The sequence below is a fragment of the Mustela putorius genome, unplaced genomic scaffold (assembly GCF_011764305.1).
Source record: "Mustela putorius furo isolate JIRA1106 unplaced genomic scaffold, ASM1176430v1.1 tig00003899_pilon_pilon_pilon, whole genome shotgun sequence".
In the NCBI taxonomy this organism is placed as follows: Eukaryota; Metazoa; Chordata; class Mammalia; order Carnivora; family Mustelidae; genus Mustela; species Mustela putorius.
In genome coordinates, this window is record NW_025422048.1 from 14814182 (window position 1) to 14828064 (window position 13883).

Consider the following 13883-nt stretch of genomic DNA (forward strand, 5'->3'; position numbering starts at 1 on the left):
ATGCTCATTAGCAAGCACCCTCCATTGCCAGGCCAAGGCAGCCACGGAAGACCTTTACATCACTCTGGCTTTGCTCCTTCTGGACATTTCATTTAAGGGGAGTCACACAGCATTAGGGCCTTTTGTGTGTGGCTCTCTTCACCTGTCATGTTTCCAAGCTGCATCCATGCTGTAGCACTTACTAGTACTTTGTTTTTTTTATTTTTCAAAAATTTTTATTTATATGAGAGAGAGAGAGAGAGAGCACGCACGAACACACGTGTGTGGCGGGGGTGCAGAGGAAGAAGCCACACGGAGCAGGGAGCCCGATGTGGGGCTCGATCCCAGCACTGTGGGATCATGACCTGAGGGAAAGGCAGATCCTTAACCGACTGAGCCACCCAGGCGCTCCTAGTACCTCACTTAAAAAAAAAATCACCACAGAAGATTCCATTATTTAAATACTGCATATCGTTCTTCCATTCACTAGTTTGCAGACATACAAACTGTAAATAATCCGCTGCTCTGTGTGGACATATGTTTTCATTTCACTTGGGTAGATTCCTAGGAGTGACATGGCAAGGTCATAGGATAACTCTTCCGTTTTTGCGTTCGGAGCGACTGTCAAGACTGTTTTCCAAAATGGCTGCACCAGGTGGTGTTCCTGCCACCAGTGTATGAGGGCCCCATTTCCCCCACCATTTGTTATTATGAGTCTGTTTGATTATAGCCATCCTTATGGGTGTAAAGTGATCTCTCACTGTGATTTGATTTGCAATTCCCTAATGAATAGTGATGGTAAATGTTTTTCATGGACTTATTGGCCATTTGTACATCTTCATTGGGGGAAACGTCTGTTTGGCTCCTTCCCCTATTTTAAAATTGGATTATTTGTCTTATTGTTGAGAAATTATCTACATACCATAAATTCACCATTTTTAAAGATTTATTTATCTACTTTAAAGAGAGGGTGAGAGCACGTGGGCGCACGCACGAGCTGGGGAGGGGGCAGAGGAAAAGGGAGAGAAATCCAAAAGCAGACTCCCCGCTGAGTGTAGAGCCCCACTTGGGACTCAGTCCCAGGACCCTGAGATCATGACCTCAGCCAAAATAAGAGCTGACTCAGCCACCCAGGAAGCCCATAAAGTCACCCATTTTAAAGTGTATAATATTGGCCACGTTGGGCAACCATCACCACCATCCAGTTTCAAAACATTTTCATCTCCCCCAAGCAACCTTATAGGCAGCGACAGTCACTCCCCTTCTTTCCAGCAGCTAATGATGTTGAACACAGTTACATATGCTTGTTGGCTCTTATAATAATCTTCTTTGAAAATATGTGTTTAAATCTTGCCCATTGTCTAGTTGGGATTTTCATCTTTTCATTGTTGAGTTACAACACGTCTTTATATAATCTTTTTTACATTCCTCTTATACATGATTTGCAAAAACTTCCTCCCACTTTGTGAGTTGTCTTTTCACTTTGTTGATGGTGTCCTTTGAAGCGCAGAAGTCTTAATTCACGTTTAATTTTGATGATGTCCAGTATATCTGTTTTCCTGCTGTTGCTTGTGCTTTTGATGTTATAGCTAAAACACTGTTACTAATCCAGGTCATGAGGATTTGTGCCTATTTAAACATTTTATACTGTTATCTCTTACTTACATTTAGCTCTTTAACCTATTTTTGAGTTAATTTTTGCATATGGTATGAGGTAGGGGTCCAACTTCATTCATTTGCATATGTCTAATGTCCCAGCACCCTTTGTTGATTTCTAGCCTTACAAATTTGTTAAATTGTTTTATGTCTCAGAATTGGGTCTATCTTGGTGAATGTTCCATGTGAGCTTGAGAAGAATATATATTTTGCTGTAGTTAGATGAAGTATTCTGTAAATGTAAATTAGATTACGAGATTGACAGTGCTGTCTGGTTCAGCTGTATCTTTACTAATTTTCCATCTGCTGGATCTGTTGATTACTGATAGGGGGATGTTGAGGTCTCTAACCACAATAGTGGATTTATCTACTTCTCCTTTCACTTCTATCAATGTTTGCCTCATGTATTTTGATGTTCTGTTGTTAGGTGTATTCATGTTAAGGATTGTTTTGTCGGAGAATTGGCCCTTTTATCTTTACGTAATGCTCCCTTGTTTTTAATTATTTTTTTAAGATTTTATTTATTTCTTTGACAGAGATCATAAGTAGGCAGAGAGGCAGGCAGAAGAGTGAGAGGGAGAAGCAGGCTCACCACTGAGCAGGGAGCCTGATGCGGGGCTCAATCCCAGGACCCCGGGACCATGACCTGAGCTGAAGGCAGAGGCCTCAACCCTCTGAGCCACCCAGGCGCCCCTACTCCCTCTTTTAAAAATTTTTTTTATTTTTTATTAACATATAATGTATTATTAGCCCCAGGGGTACAGGTCTGTGAATCGCCAGGTTTACACATTTCACAGCACTCACCATAGCACATACCTTCCTCAAAGTCCATAACCCCACCACCCTCTCCCTACCCCCCTCCCCCTAGCAATCCTCAGTTTGTTTTGTGAGGTTTAGAGTCTCTTATAGTTTGTCTCCCTCCCAATCCCATCTTGTTTCATTTATTCCTTTCCTACCCCCCAAACCCCTCACATTGGCTCTCAATTTCCTCAAATCAGGGAGATCATATGATAGTTGTCTTTCTCTGACTGACTTAAGAGAAATTAACTTTTAAAAATACATTTAGCTTTGGGACGCCTGGGTGGCTCAGTTGGTTGGACGACTGCCTTCAGCTCAGGTCATGATCCCGGAGTCCTGGGATCGGGTCCCGCATCGGGCTCCCAGCTCCATGCGGAGTCTGCTTCTCTCCCTGACCTTCTCCTTGCTCATGCTCTCTCTCACTGTCTCTCTCTCAAATAAATAAATAAAATCTTTAAAAAAAAATACATTTAGCTTTATAACAAAATCCCCCTTAAGCATTAAACTTCCATAAAACACATCCTTTGCCCCTCATGAGTTATGCTCTTGCTTCAAAAAAGTGAAAAAAAAAACTTAAAAATTTGTTGAAAATTTGTTGAAGATTAGTTGACCGTGGAGTTAAGGGTCCATTTCTGAGCTCTCTATTCTGTTGCATTGATTTATGTGTCTGTTTTTGTGCCAGTACCATACTGTATGGATGATTATAGCTTTGTAATAGAGCTTGAAGTCTGGAATTGTGATGCCACCAACTTTGGCTCTCTTTTTCAACATTCCTTTGGCTATTCCGGCGGGTCTTTTCTGGTTCCATATAAATTTTAGGATTATTTGTTCCATTTCTTTGAAAAAAAAAAAAGATGGGATTTTGATAGGGATTGCATTAAAAGTGTAGATTGATTTAGGTAGTATAGACATTTTCACAATATTTGTTCTTCCAATCCAAGAGCCTGGAACATAATGCTCCCTCTTTATCCCTGATAATTTTCCTTGTTCTGATGTCAGGTTTTTCTGAAATTAATATAGCTAATCCAGCTATTTTTAAATGTATCTTTTGTATCCTTTTCCTTTTACTCATTCTATCAATATCTTACATACAATCTACAGTTGAGTTTTGTTTTTTAATCCACTCTGACGGTCTCTGTCTTTTAATTGGCATATTGAGACCATTTATGTTTAAAGTGGTTATTGATATAGTTGCATTCATGTTTACCATGTTTATAACTGTTTTTTGTTTTCATTGTACTTGTTCTTTGTTTCTTTACTACCCCCCTTTCACTGACTTCTCTGGTTTTAGTGAAATATTTTATATGATTTCATTTTATCTTCTCTCTTAGCATATTATACTTCTGGAAAAACTTTAGTGGGTTCCCTAGAGTTTATAATAACCATTTATAACTAATCTAACAGCACTTTTACATTAACACTTTCATTCCATAGGTAGCCTAGGTACCTTAGAACAGTATTCTCAATTCCCCCTTACCTCTTAAAACATTTTTCTCATTCATTTAATTTATCCATAAGGTAAAATAACCCAATATATTGTCTATTACTTTGAACAGTTATCTCTTAGATCCATTAAGACTCAGAAAAAAGAAAGGTTTTCTTTCACTTGTATGTAGTATTCTCTGACACTCTTCCTTTTTTATGTAGATCTAAGTTTCCTTTTCTCTGAAGAACTTCTTTTAACAATTTTTGCAGAGGTGGTCTACTAGTGAAAATTTCCCTCAGTTTTTGTTTGTCTGAGGAAGTATTATTTCTCCCTCCACTTTTTTTTTCTTTTAAGTAGGCTGCAGTCTGTGCATGAAGCCCAGTGTGGGGCTTCAACTCATGACCCTGAGATCAAGACCCAAGCTGAGATCAAGAGTCAGACTCATAACCCACAGAGCCACCCAGAAGAATTTTCCCTTTTATTTTTATTGTGGCAAAAAATATAAATAGCATGAGATCTACCCTCCTAAACAAATTTTAAGTATAAGAAAAGTACGCAAGGGGATTTTTCTCGATTTTCACCAGGAGAACTTGAGTGGGCTTGTGGATGCAAAACCCACAAAAGTATTGGGATCCCAAGACTGGGTCACTGGGAGTTTTTAACTGTCTAGCTAGTCCACACTTAGACTCTTAAAATTCATCAAAATTAGCATTTGAGTGTTGCTACTAGTTACTGGCTCCAGTGGCTTCTCTTTTAAGGAAGCGGATCTCTGTTTTAATTCTCAATATTTACTGGTCCTTCCAGATTTGGGGGGGGGGCATGGTTTTCCCTGTGATCTCAATTCCCAGTGGATCTAAGGAAAGTCATTGATTTTCAGATAGTTCAGTGTTTTTTCTTGTGAGAATAATAATGATGCCCTCCAAACTCTTTACATGTTAGAGCTGAAACCAGAAGTCTTTCAATGATTTTTTTTAATTCGTTTTTTGGCAATTGCAATGAGACTTTCCATATATGTATATGTGTGTATGTGTGTGTGTGTGTGTGTATCTAGATCTATATACATACATACACATATATATAAAATATATGGAAGACATATAAGATATATATATATTATCTTAACTTATCAGCATCTCCTTTATATTCACACTAATTTAATTCTAGTGAGATATACTGTTACTGCTAGTGTAGCTTTGTATCCTCTTCCCTTTTTGGGGCTACTATTATATGTATTACATGTCTATGCTACAAACCCAGTAATGTTGCTATAAATATTATTTTATGTAATTTTATGTGTATTAATGAAACTGAGAGAGGAAAGGTGAACAAGGATCTGTTCCATTAACATTCTTACTTACTATGTGTTTATTGGGGAATGTTTTCTTCCCACCTACATTTTTGAAAGACAGTTTGGATGAATATAGAATTCTTGGTGGGCAGTTTGTTTCTTTACCTTGAATATGTCATTTCACTACCTCTGCACCCTTATTAACTCTGAGGAGAAATTAGTGGTTATAATCTTCTTCAGGTTCCCTAGCCCACGATGAGCTGTTTTTCTCATTCTCATTTTCAGATTTTCTTTTTGTTTTTGTCTCTCAGCATCTTTACTATAATTTGTACATGAATCTTCTTGTATCTCTCCTACCTGGCATTCATTGAGCTTTTTGGTTATGTACATTAGCATTTTCCTCAAGTTTAGGAAGTTTTCAGTCTGAAATGGATTCATTTTTCTTTATTCATCTCCCCCCCCTCTGTTTTCTCAGATTACATTAGCTCTATGACTCTATCATTAAAGTCACTGATTCTTTTGCCAGTTCACACCTACTCTACCAGCAAATTTTAAAATTTCAGTTATTGTACTTTTTATCCCTGGAATTTCCATTTGGTTCTTTTTTTTTTTTTTTCTCCTGTAATTTCTCTACTAATACTCTCTGGTGAGACTGTCATTGTAGCTTCCATTAATTCTTTAGGCATAGTTTCCTTTTGTTATTTTTTTAAAAGATTTTATTTATTTATTTGACAAAGAAGGATCACAAGTAGGCAGAGAGAGAGGAGGAAGCAGGCTCCCCGCTGAGCAGAGAGCCTGATGCAGGGATTGATCCCAGGACGCCGAGATCATGACCTGAGCTGAAGGCAGAGGCTTAACCCACTGAGCCACTCAGGCGCCCCAAACAATCCCTTTTACATCTCTTTGCCCATGTTTCCCCGAGTTTCCTGCTGAGCTGTCTGCGCCAATTCCGCGTATCCTCCCACTGCCAGCTCTGGTAATTTCCAGCTGATTGAGCTCATGTTTCTGACCATTCTCTAGGGGCATAAATGATCTGTCATCTGACCCAATGACGTTCAGGCAGGTGTAGTTGTTTTTTTTTTTTTTTAAGATTTTATTTATTTATTTGACAGAGAGAGACACGGTGAGATAGGGAACACAAGCAGGGGGAGTGGGAGAGGGAGAAGCAGGCTCCCCCATGAGCGGGGAGCCCGATGCGGGGCTTGATCCCAGGACCCGCCGAAGGCAGACGCTTAATGACTGCGCCACCCAGGCATCCCTGGGCAGGGGTAGTTTTTGAGACCGGTCTTCGATGCTTGTTTTGACCCTTCTTGGCTGTCTCTTTGGGTCTCTCTCACCACCTAACTGGCCCAGGATTTAGATTCCTGCTCTTAATTAAGAGGAACTGCCAGCAACCTCTCATTTACTCACCACCAAAATCTTCCTTGTTCTTGCAAGAGCCTTTAGGTTTGGGTTTCCCCCACATTTTTTTTCCTTTTTTTTTTTTTTTTAAATAGGCTCTACCCCCAGTGTGGGGCTCAAGCTCCTGACCCGCCCCCCTCCCCTCCCATCAAGAGTCACATGATCTACCCATGGAGCCAGCCAGATATCCCTCCCCACACTCTTTCTCAACTAAAACCAGTTCCTCTGGGGGAGAGCTTCAGAACTCTCTGGTCCTATAGGCTGCCTTCCTCCCTGGGCAAAATCTTTGTGCTGGCTGGCCTCTAGTCTTCTCTGCTTGCCTCTCCCAGCACAGAAGCTCTGCCCAACAAGTGAGTGGGGTGAGAGTATTGGGCCCCAGTGTTTCCAGCCTGCCTGGGGTTGAGCCTCCTCCCTATGTGTGTGTAGGGGGTTGGGGTGCTGAGTAGAGAAGGGAGCCTCCGACCTCTCAGCCACACTGGCCAGGAATTGGCTTCTTCAGGTGTAGGAATTAAATGAGATAATGTGTACAGAGGAACCAGCAGCTAGCACAAGGTAGTTGTTAACACTCCTTATTTCTACCTTTATTCATGGGCTTCCAGTTCCTAGTTGCTCTTTAGGAGAAAGGTATGCGGTATTTCCAGCAGACAAAAAACAGATAAAATCAAGTCCCCCCAGGTGGCCACCAATCAGCGTAAGAAACAAAGTCCACTGCAGTTGGAGACCCGTGTGTGCTCTCCTAGTTCCTGCTCCTCCCTCCCATGCCACAGGGAACCGCAGTCCTGAATTTGGTTTTATCATTTCTAGGAATCTTTTCATCCTTTACTACTTATCTTCAGTAAAGAAGCAGAAAAGATCCAGAAGCATTCTTCTGTGGTGGATACGTAAACATCCTGTGTGTATAAAAGCAAATTTCTTAGTAACAATATAAAGAGATTTCCCCCTCTTATCCTTTTAATCTGAGAACAACAATTCCAGAAAGAAATGGTGTGCCTCCAGGAGCAGACTTGTGTAGTGTTCAGAGAAGTTTCTGTTTTAACTCTGCGCGTCCAAACGTCACTAATTATATATACCCACGTTAGGAATTTAATTTTATAAGTAACAGTTCAGATTCCTTCAAACGTTATGATTTCAAGTTAATCTAGAGGTTCTCGACTTTGGGGGATATTATCATATCATTTATCATATCATTATCATATCATTTTGGTTAGTGATGTTTTTTGAGAGTCTTACAGTATCCCTTGAGATGATAGAACTGAATTTTGGTCTCACCTTTAATTTGCATGTAAGGGGTAAAAATTAAATTGAAGTGCTTGGGGGTTTCCCCCAGATGTGCTTCTAATATAATCTCAACTCTGTTACAGCCGTCTTGTGATTCATGCCGCCTAGTAGAGGCAAGGCATAGTCGAATGAAATTTACAGAAATTTCAGTCTAAAGTCCTGTTTTATTATCTTTTTAAAAAAATATTGATTTACTTGGAGAGAGAGAAGGTGAGTGGGGATGAGGGGCAGAGGGAGTGAGAGAGAGAGAGAAACAGAAACTTTAGCACTCACGGCTGAGCGTGAAGCCCAATGTGGGCCTCCATCTCCTGAGCCGAAATCAAGTCGGACACTTAACCGACTGAGCCCCCAGGCACCCTTAGATTCCCATTTTTGATCAAGGTGTCAGCTGAAACAAGGACATGAGTGGATTTCTGTTCTTTCCCGGCCACATCCGTTGGTGATTAGACACTGGAAAATCACTCCCGGCAGAGCAGGCCAGTCAGTTGAACTTCTCCCCTGCAGCCTGCAGGTGGCAGTATCATACCAGTGATGCGCCTGCCATTCGGCCAAGAGCTACAGCTTTAAAATTCATGGCGTGTGTTGGCACCTTGTTAAAAATGCAGTAACATATTATCTGAATATGGGTATAGAAGCAGACCCCAACTTTGATGTGTCCCCATATTTACATATATTTGAATGACGGCCCCAGTCTTTTGTTAACCCCTGGCTGAGGTCTTTTGGGATTTCCCCTCTCTTTCCCCTTCAGGCTTCTTACTGTAGCTCTTGTTTCTTCCTGGGAATAAGCTCTCCCTTACAAAAATACCCACTTCTCTCCTGTGCTTTGGTATGGCTCCTCTCCTTTTCATGAGGGAAAGGGACCCGGATTGAAAGAGAGAGCGAGAGAGGGGAGAGTGAGCCCTCAGACAGGTCTGAACTGTACTTCTGTCTCCATTGCAATGACAGACACCACTGTGTCACCACTGTGCCCTTTTCCTCTTGTTAGCTGTCACTCTGTTTACCCTGTTGTCAGCAATGAAGACTTCGAGAAAAACCCAGAGTTGTGTTATGTACTTGCTTCGGGGACTAGGAACCTAGGGAACATTCTGAGACTGGGTTCGGTTCTGTCTGTGCCTTTGAGGAACCAGGGAAGGGAGTGAGTGAAACCGATCACAAATAAAAAGTGATGGGAATGAGAGTCTCTTCCCAGGGAGCAGGGACTAGGTGAGTGAAAAAGCTCCTTGGGCCTCACTTCCCCCTTTCCAGTGATTTCCATGAAAGGGGGGTGAGCAGGAGGGTGTGGGTGTGTTGTGGGGGAATATCTGATCCTTTTCCAGCTGTTCTCATCATTCAGAGTAGAAATCTAGGCAGAGGTTCCACAGAAACACTCTTATATGATATGGTTATGAGCTCTGTAGAGATATCAGAAGGTAAGATAGTTTTCTGGGGCCTTCCAGCCCAAGCCAGAGCATCCCAGAGCCCCATTCACTCTGCGTTCTGTGAGATCAAGGTTTTGTTGAGTCTAAGACAACACTGATACATTGACAACTGCTTCTCTTGTGTCACATCACTCGTACAGAACATGTGAAGCTTGAAAAACAAGCCTCAACCCATTGACATTTCCAACAGGCTGTGTAGAACTAAAAACCACGTTTAGCTTGTTCTTCGGTACAATATAAATTTGAGTCTTTTTTTTTTTTAAGATTTTATTTATTTATTTGACAGAGAGAGACTACAAGTAGACAGAGAGGCAGGCAGAGAGAGAGAAAGAGAGGGAAGCAGGCTCCCTGCTGAGAAGAGAGCCCAATGCGGGACTCGATCCCTGGACCCCGAGATCATGACCTGAGCTTAACCCACTGAGCTACCCAGGCGCCCATAAATTTGAGTCTTAACATTTTTGTATAATGACATTAATTTGTGGACAAAGTTTATTTGGCTTAGTAAAATGAGTCTTGCAGGATCTAGTTATTGTAATGGGCAGCAGCTTTTTAAAGACAGTTTTATTCTTCTGTTGCACAGTAAAATGTTCATTTCCTCCCAGTAGCCGATGAACTCATATTAAATTGAAAAATTAAAAGAAAAACCTCTTTCATAATATTCAGCAAGCCTAAAAGTTAAAATGCTGCATGGAAAGTAATAACAGAGTACATGTTAGTATTTGCTTTTAATTGTCACAAGCCTTTTATCAATTAGAGGAGAACATTGAGGACGGGGGACTTATTTAGTCATGAAAAGAAAATATAAGACTTGTTTACCAAATTGAAAAGAAATTAGGAAAGTGATTTTCTCTAAATTACATTTCTACTCAAATGCACTCTCCAAATTCAAGTTATTTTCTTAATTATATTTTATATGCAATGAATTTTTAAACCTCTTTGTGCACTTTATGCTCCTGGTTGGAAATTTAACATCAATTGAGTTTCCATTAAGCTGGAAATCACAGCTTAATGGTAGTTTCTAAAGATGTGATTTTAGCAAGGTATTTGCCTTGGCACAGTAATATAGTAATACAAATGCATTTACAAACTACTTTAAAGTTTACAAAATACTTTCTAACACAGGGGCATGTGGTGTCATGGAAAGACCAGAGGGTTTGACTTCAGACCGGGGCTTGAACCCCAACTCAGCCATTTACTTCCGATTACTCACTCTTCCTGAGTCTCAGCTTTTTCATCTGTAAAATGAGGATAACACCTGGGTTGAAGGGCTGTTGCGCATATTAAAGAGGATTAAATGCATGTGAAAACCTTACGCTCACCGTGAAACAGACCCCAATGGTGAATCTTCAGAATCTTAGTGGGAAGTAGGTTTAATTTCTGTTTTACAGATGAGTCAGCTGACGCCAGGTAACGAACATGATCCAGGGTCCCCAGCCCTGTTTTATGACTCCAGGTCCAGGGCACTCCATCCTCCCAGGAGCTTCTGGGGCAAGTTGGCAAAAATGGATACAACCCCCCGCGTGGCTTTTCAGGCTTGACCACTCAGAGGTGACCCTGCTTCCGTGAAGGCAGTGATTCCCAGCCCGTTTTCCCTCTGGCATACATGACCCTGCGTGGCTCCGGGTCCCCGGGGCATTAGCTGAAACCCATCCCTTCTTCTCCCACTCTCAAAAGCCCAAGGAGGGCGTGTGTCCACGAAGAGGGGTAACGCCATCCACCCCATCCCCACGCCCACCCCACCCCCCAGTGTTTTACTGCTGGTGACAAGTTTCTTTGAACACATTTCACCACTGATTGCAGCACGCCGTGGTTGGGCACTGCCCTGCCTGAGCTGTCTTCTAGGGAGAATAAGTCAGTCATTTTGTCGTAGAGGGTTCGTGAACGCAGACTGAGGAGAGAGATGGGTGGGACCCGTGGGAGGCTAGAAAGCACAGGCTCGAGTTTGCGGGAAGTCGGGGGTTCCTGAGCAGAAAGTGACAGGGTCAGAGCAGCGGTCTGCAGGACGGCTGGGAAGCCAAAAGAAGCCGGGGATCTGGATCAGTCTCAAGTTTATCCCTTTCCATTCGCTGATGGGACGTGCACGCGCAAGCAAGGAGGCAGAAGGGGCCAAGTCAGAAGCCAAAGTTTCAGAACATGCCGTCCCGTAGGCGGGGGTCCTTATTTAGTTTTATTTTGCACAAATGAATATTAAAATGATCTTATAGTCCCAGGACTCAGTATCACGTCGCTGTAAAGGAGACCATCCAGATGGTGCAAAAAGGCAGAAAGAAAAAGCTCACGCTTACAGGGCAGAGTTCGTAACATACCAATAGTCTTTTTCTTTTAACCAAGTTGCCGCCTTCTGGGACTGTCTGTATAGCGTGCTGCACTGGTTTCAGATCCCAGGCTAAGTGACTTGGTGATTAGTCACACACACGTGCAGCTATCTGAGTTTTGAACTTGATTCTGAACATTACAAGTGGGTGCCCGGTGATAGGGGCTGTGCAGTGAGTTCTGGCCTTGGCAACTGACCAGCCAATAAGTAGAATGTTTGAAGTGACTAAAACCATACGTTGACACCATCTGATAGACTGTATGTCCCATGTCCGTGGGGGCAGACTCCTTAGGGGCAGGGGTTTTGTTTTGTTCATGGCTGTATCCCCAGCTGTACCCCTGTTACTTAGTAGCTGTCAGTAAGTGATTGTTGGGTGAGCAGAGTGGCTCACGGCAGGAGCCCCAGTGCTAGGCTGAGTAAAGGTTTACTGAATGGAGTTGAGGTGAATCAGACACTATTTGAATTAATGAAACTTGATTTCTCTTTGGATTCATATTGTGCGAAACACAGGAAAACAGTGTTTGGTTGCTAGTTCTGTACTTGGGACACGAAGCAGTTAACGAGACCATGGTCATTTTTTTGCTAGTGATGATCTGGAGCAGTTCATGGAAAGCCAAGGTGCATCCAGCCCAGGGATCCTCATTTTAACAACCAGCCTCAGCAAACCGTTCATGCGACTGGAAAAGTACGTTACTCTCTTGCAGGAGTTGGAACGGCACATGGAGGTAAGGCAAGGCAAGGTATGGGCCTCTGCTCCGAAGGAAGCAGCCAGTCTTCCTCCAGACTAACCTCACTGAGGAATTCAGGAAAAGCCTTGGTTTCCCATTTTCCTCCTGCTGGGCATCTAGCTTCCTCCTTAATGCAGGGAAGTAAAAAGGGGACCTCCTCCCCCCCCGAAGGTTTTCCTATTTTTACTTCTTTTTTTTTTTTTTAATTTTTAAAGAAAATTTTATTTCTTTTCAGCATAATAGTATTCATTATTATTTTTACTTCTTTATTTTTTCCACTTTTATTCGGGTATAAATAAAAACTGCATATATGTAGGTTGTACAATGTGGTTTTTTTAAGTGTACAGTGGGGTGGCTTAATATACGTAGAGATTATGAGATCATTATCACGAGCAAGTTAATTCGCACCTCCATCACCTTACGGAGTCATTAATTTTTTTTATGATGAGAACACTTCAGATATACTGTCAGTGAATTTCAAGTACAATACGGCACTATGGACTAGAACCACCGTGCTGCATGTTAGAGCCCCAGAATTTATTCATCTTGCAACCGAAAGGTCCTCGTCCTTCACTACTAAATGTTCATGATCATTCTCCCTCCCAGCCTCGGTGCTACTGCTTCTCTCAAGTTGACTTGGGTTTTCCTCCTCTGTAGATGGTGGTTCAGTCAAAATTGACCAAGATCGTCTGCTGTTCTGGTATATGAACCACCTGATCTGGGGAGATAAACAAAGCAAAACACCAGAAAATATAAATACCACTTTCACTATAGACGGGGATAAATATCTCAATCATTGAGCTTTCTGACTCTGGATTATGCTGGAACATTCTGGAATTTCCTTAAAGATTCGAAAATGGGTCCAGGATTAGTTTATCTGTCTGTGTATCCTTAGACCAGCATCAACGTTCCCTCACATTTGTGTTTATCAACTTAAGAGTTGATTGGCAACAGCTGTGGCATAGCTGTAATCTTTTCTGAATACTAAGATTTGCAGTGAGGCCTGATCATGGAATACTGTTTCAGCAAGAGGCCAGATCCTTTCATTGAAAAACCAAGCAACAGGGATAGCTTCTAGAATCATCCTCACGCCATCGAGCATGGGTGTTTGAGGTGTGGGTAGGAGAGGAGGGCTCTCTGAGGGAGGCTGCATTTACCCTAGTTGCTCTTCCTGTGTCTGGGGAAAGGTTTTGAGGTTTTAAAGGGTTTGATTATCTTTAAAGAGAAAGGTTGCACGCTGCCGGTCTTGTCAGCATTTGGAAGGATTGAAAGCAAAACCACATTCTCAGGTTATTTGACCTGCCGGAAAGCTAGAGGCAGTGGGGAGCTAGTGAGTAAAGCCTGCCGGCATGAAATTTCAGTTAGGGCTTGGGAAGGTGTTGACCTCTGGATGCCTTTCCAAAAGCTAAAGCAGTTTGCCGGACCGTTTGAGGTTTGCCCCTCCTTGCTTATCGCAAAAATCCAGAAACCAGTGGCCTCTGTTTCTGTTGCTGCTCAATGCCGGAGTACTAATGCACCCTCAGTTTGAGGCGAAGAATCCCCAGCCCCCCCCCCCCCCCCCCACGCCGGCCCACTGCCTGGGTCCTCTGTCTTGGGC

General features: G+C 42.3%; 1 protein-coding gene across 6 annotated transcripts in view; it reads left to right on the forward strand.

The window, feature by feature from the left end:
• The window catches only part of ARHGEF6 (Rac/Cdc42 guanine nucleotide exchange factor 6), a 100075-nt gene that overhangs the window by 66760 nt on the left and 19432 nt on the right, over positions 1-13883 (forward strand). For all 6 annotated transcript variants that reach the window (XM_004773651.2, XM_004773652.2, XM_004773653.2 and 3 more), the window contains one exon: positions 12145-12283. In XM_004773651.2, coding sequence (XP_004773708.1) covers positions 12145-12283 — 139 coding nt within the window. The remainder of the gene's footprint in view (positions 1-12144; positions 12284-13883) is intronic.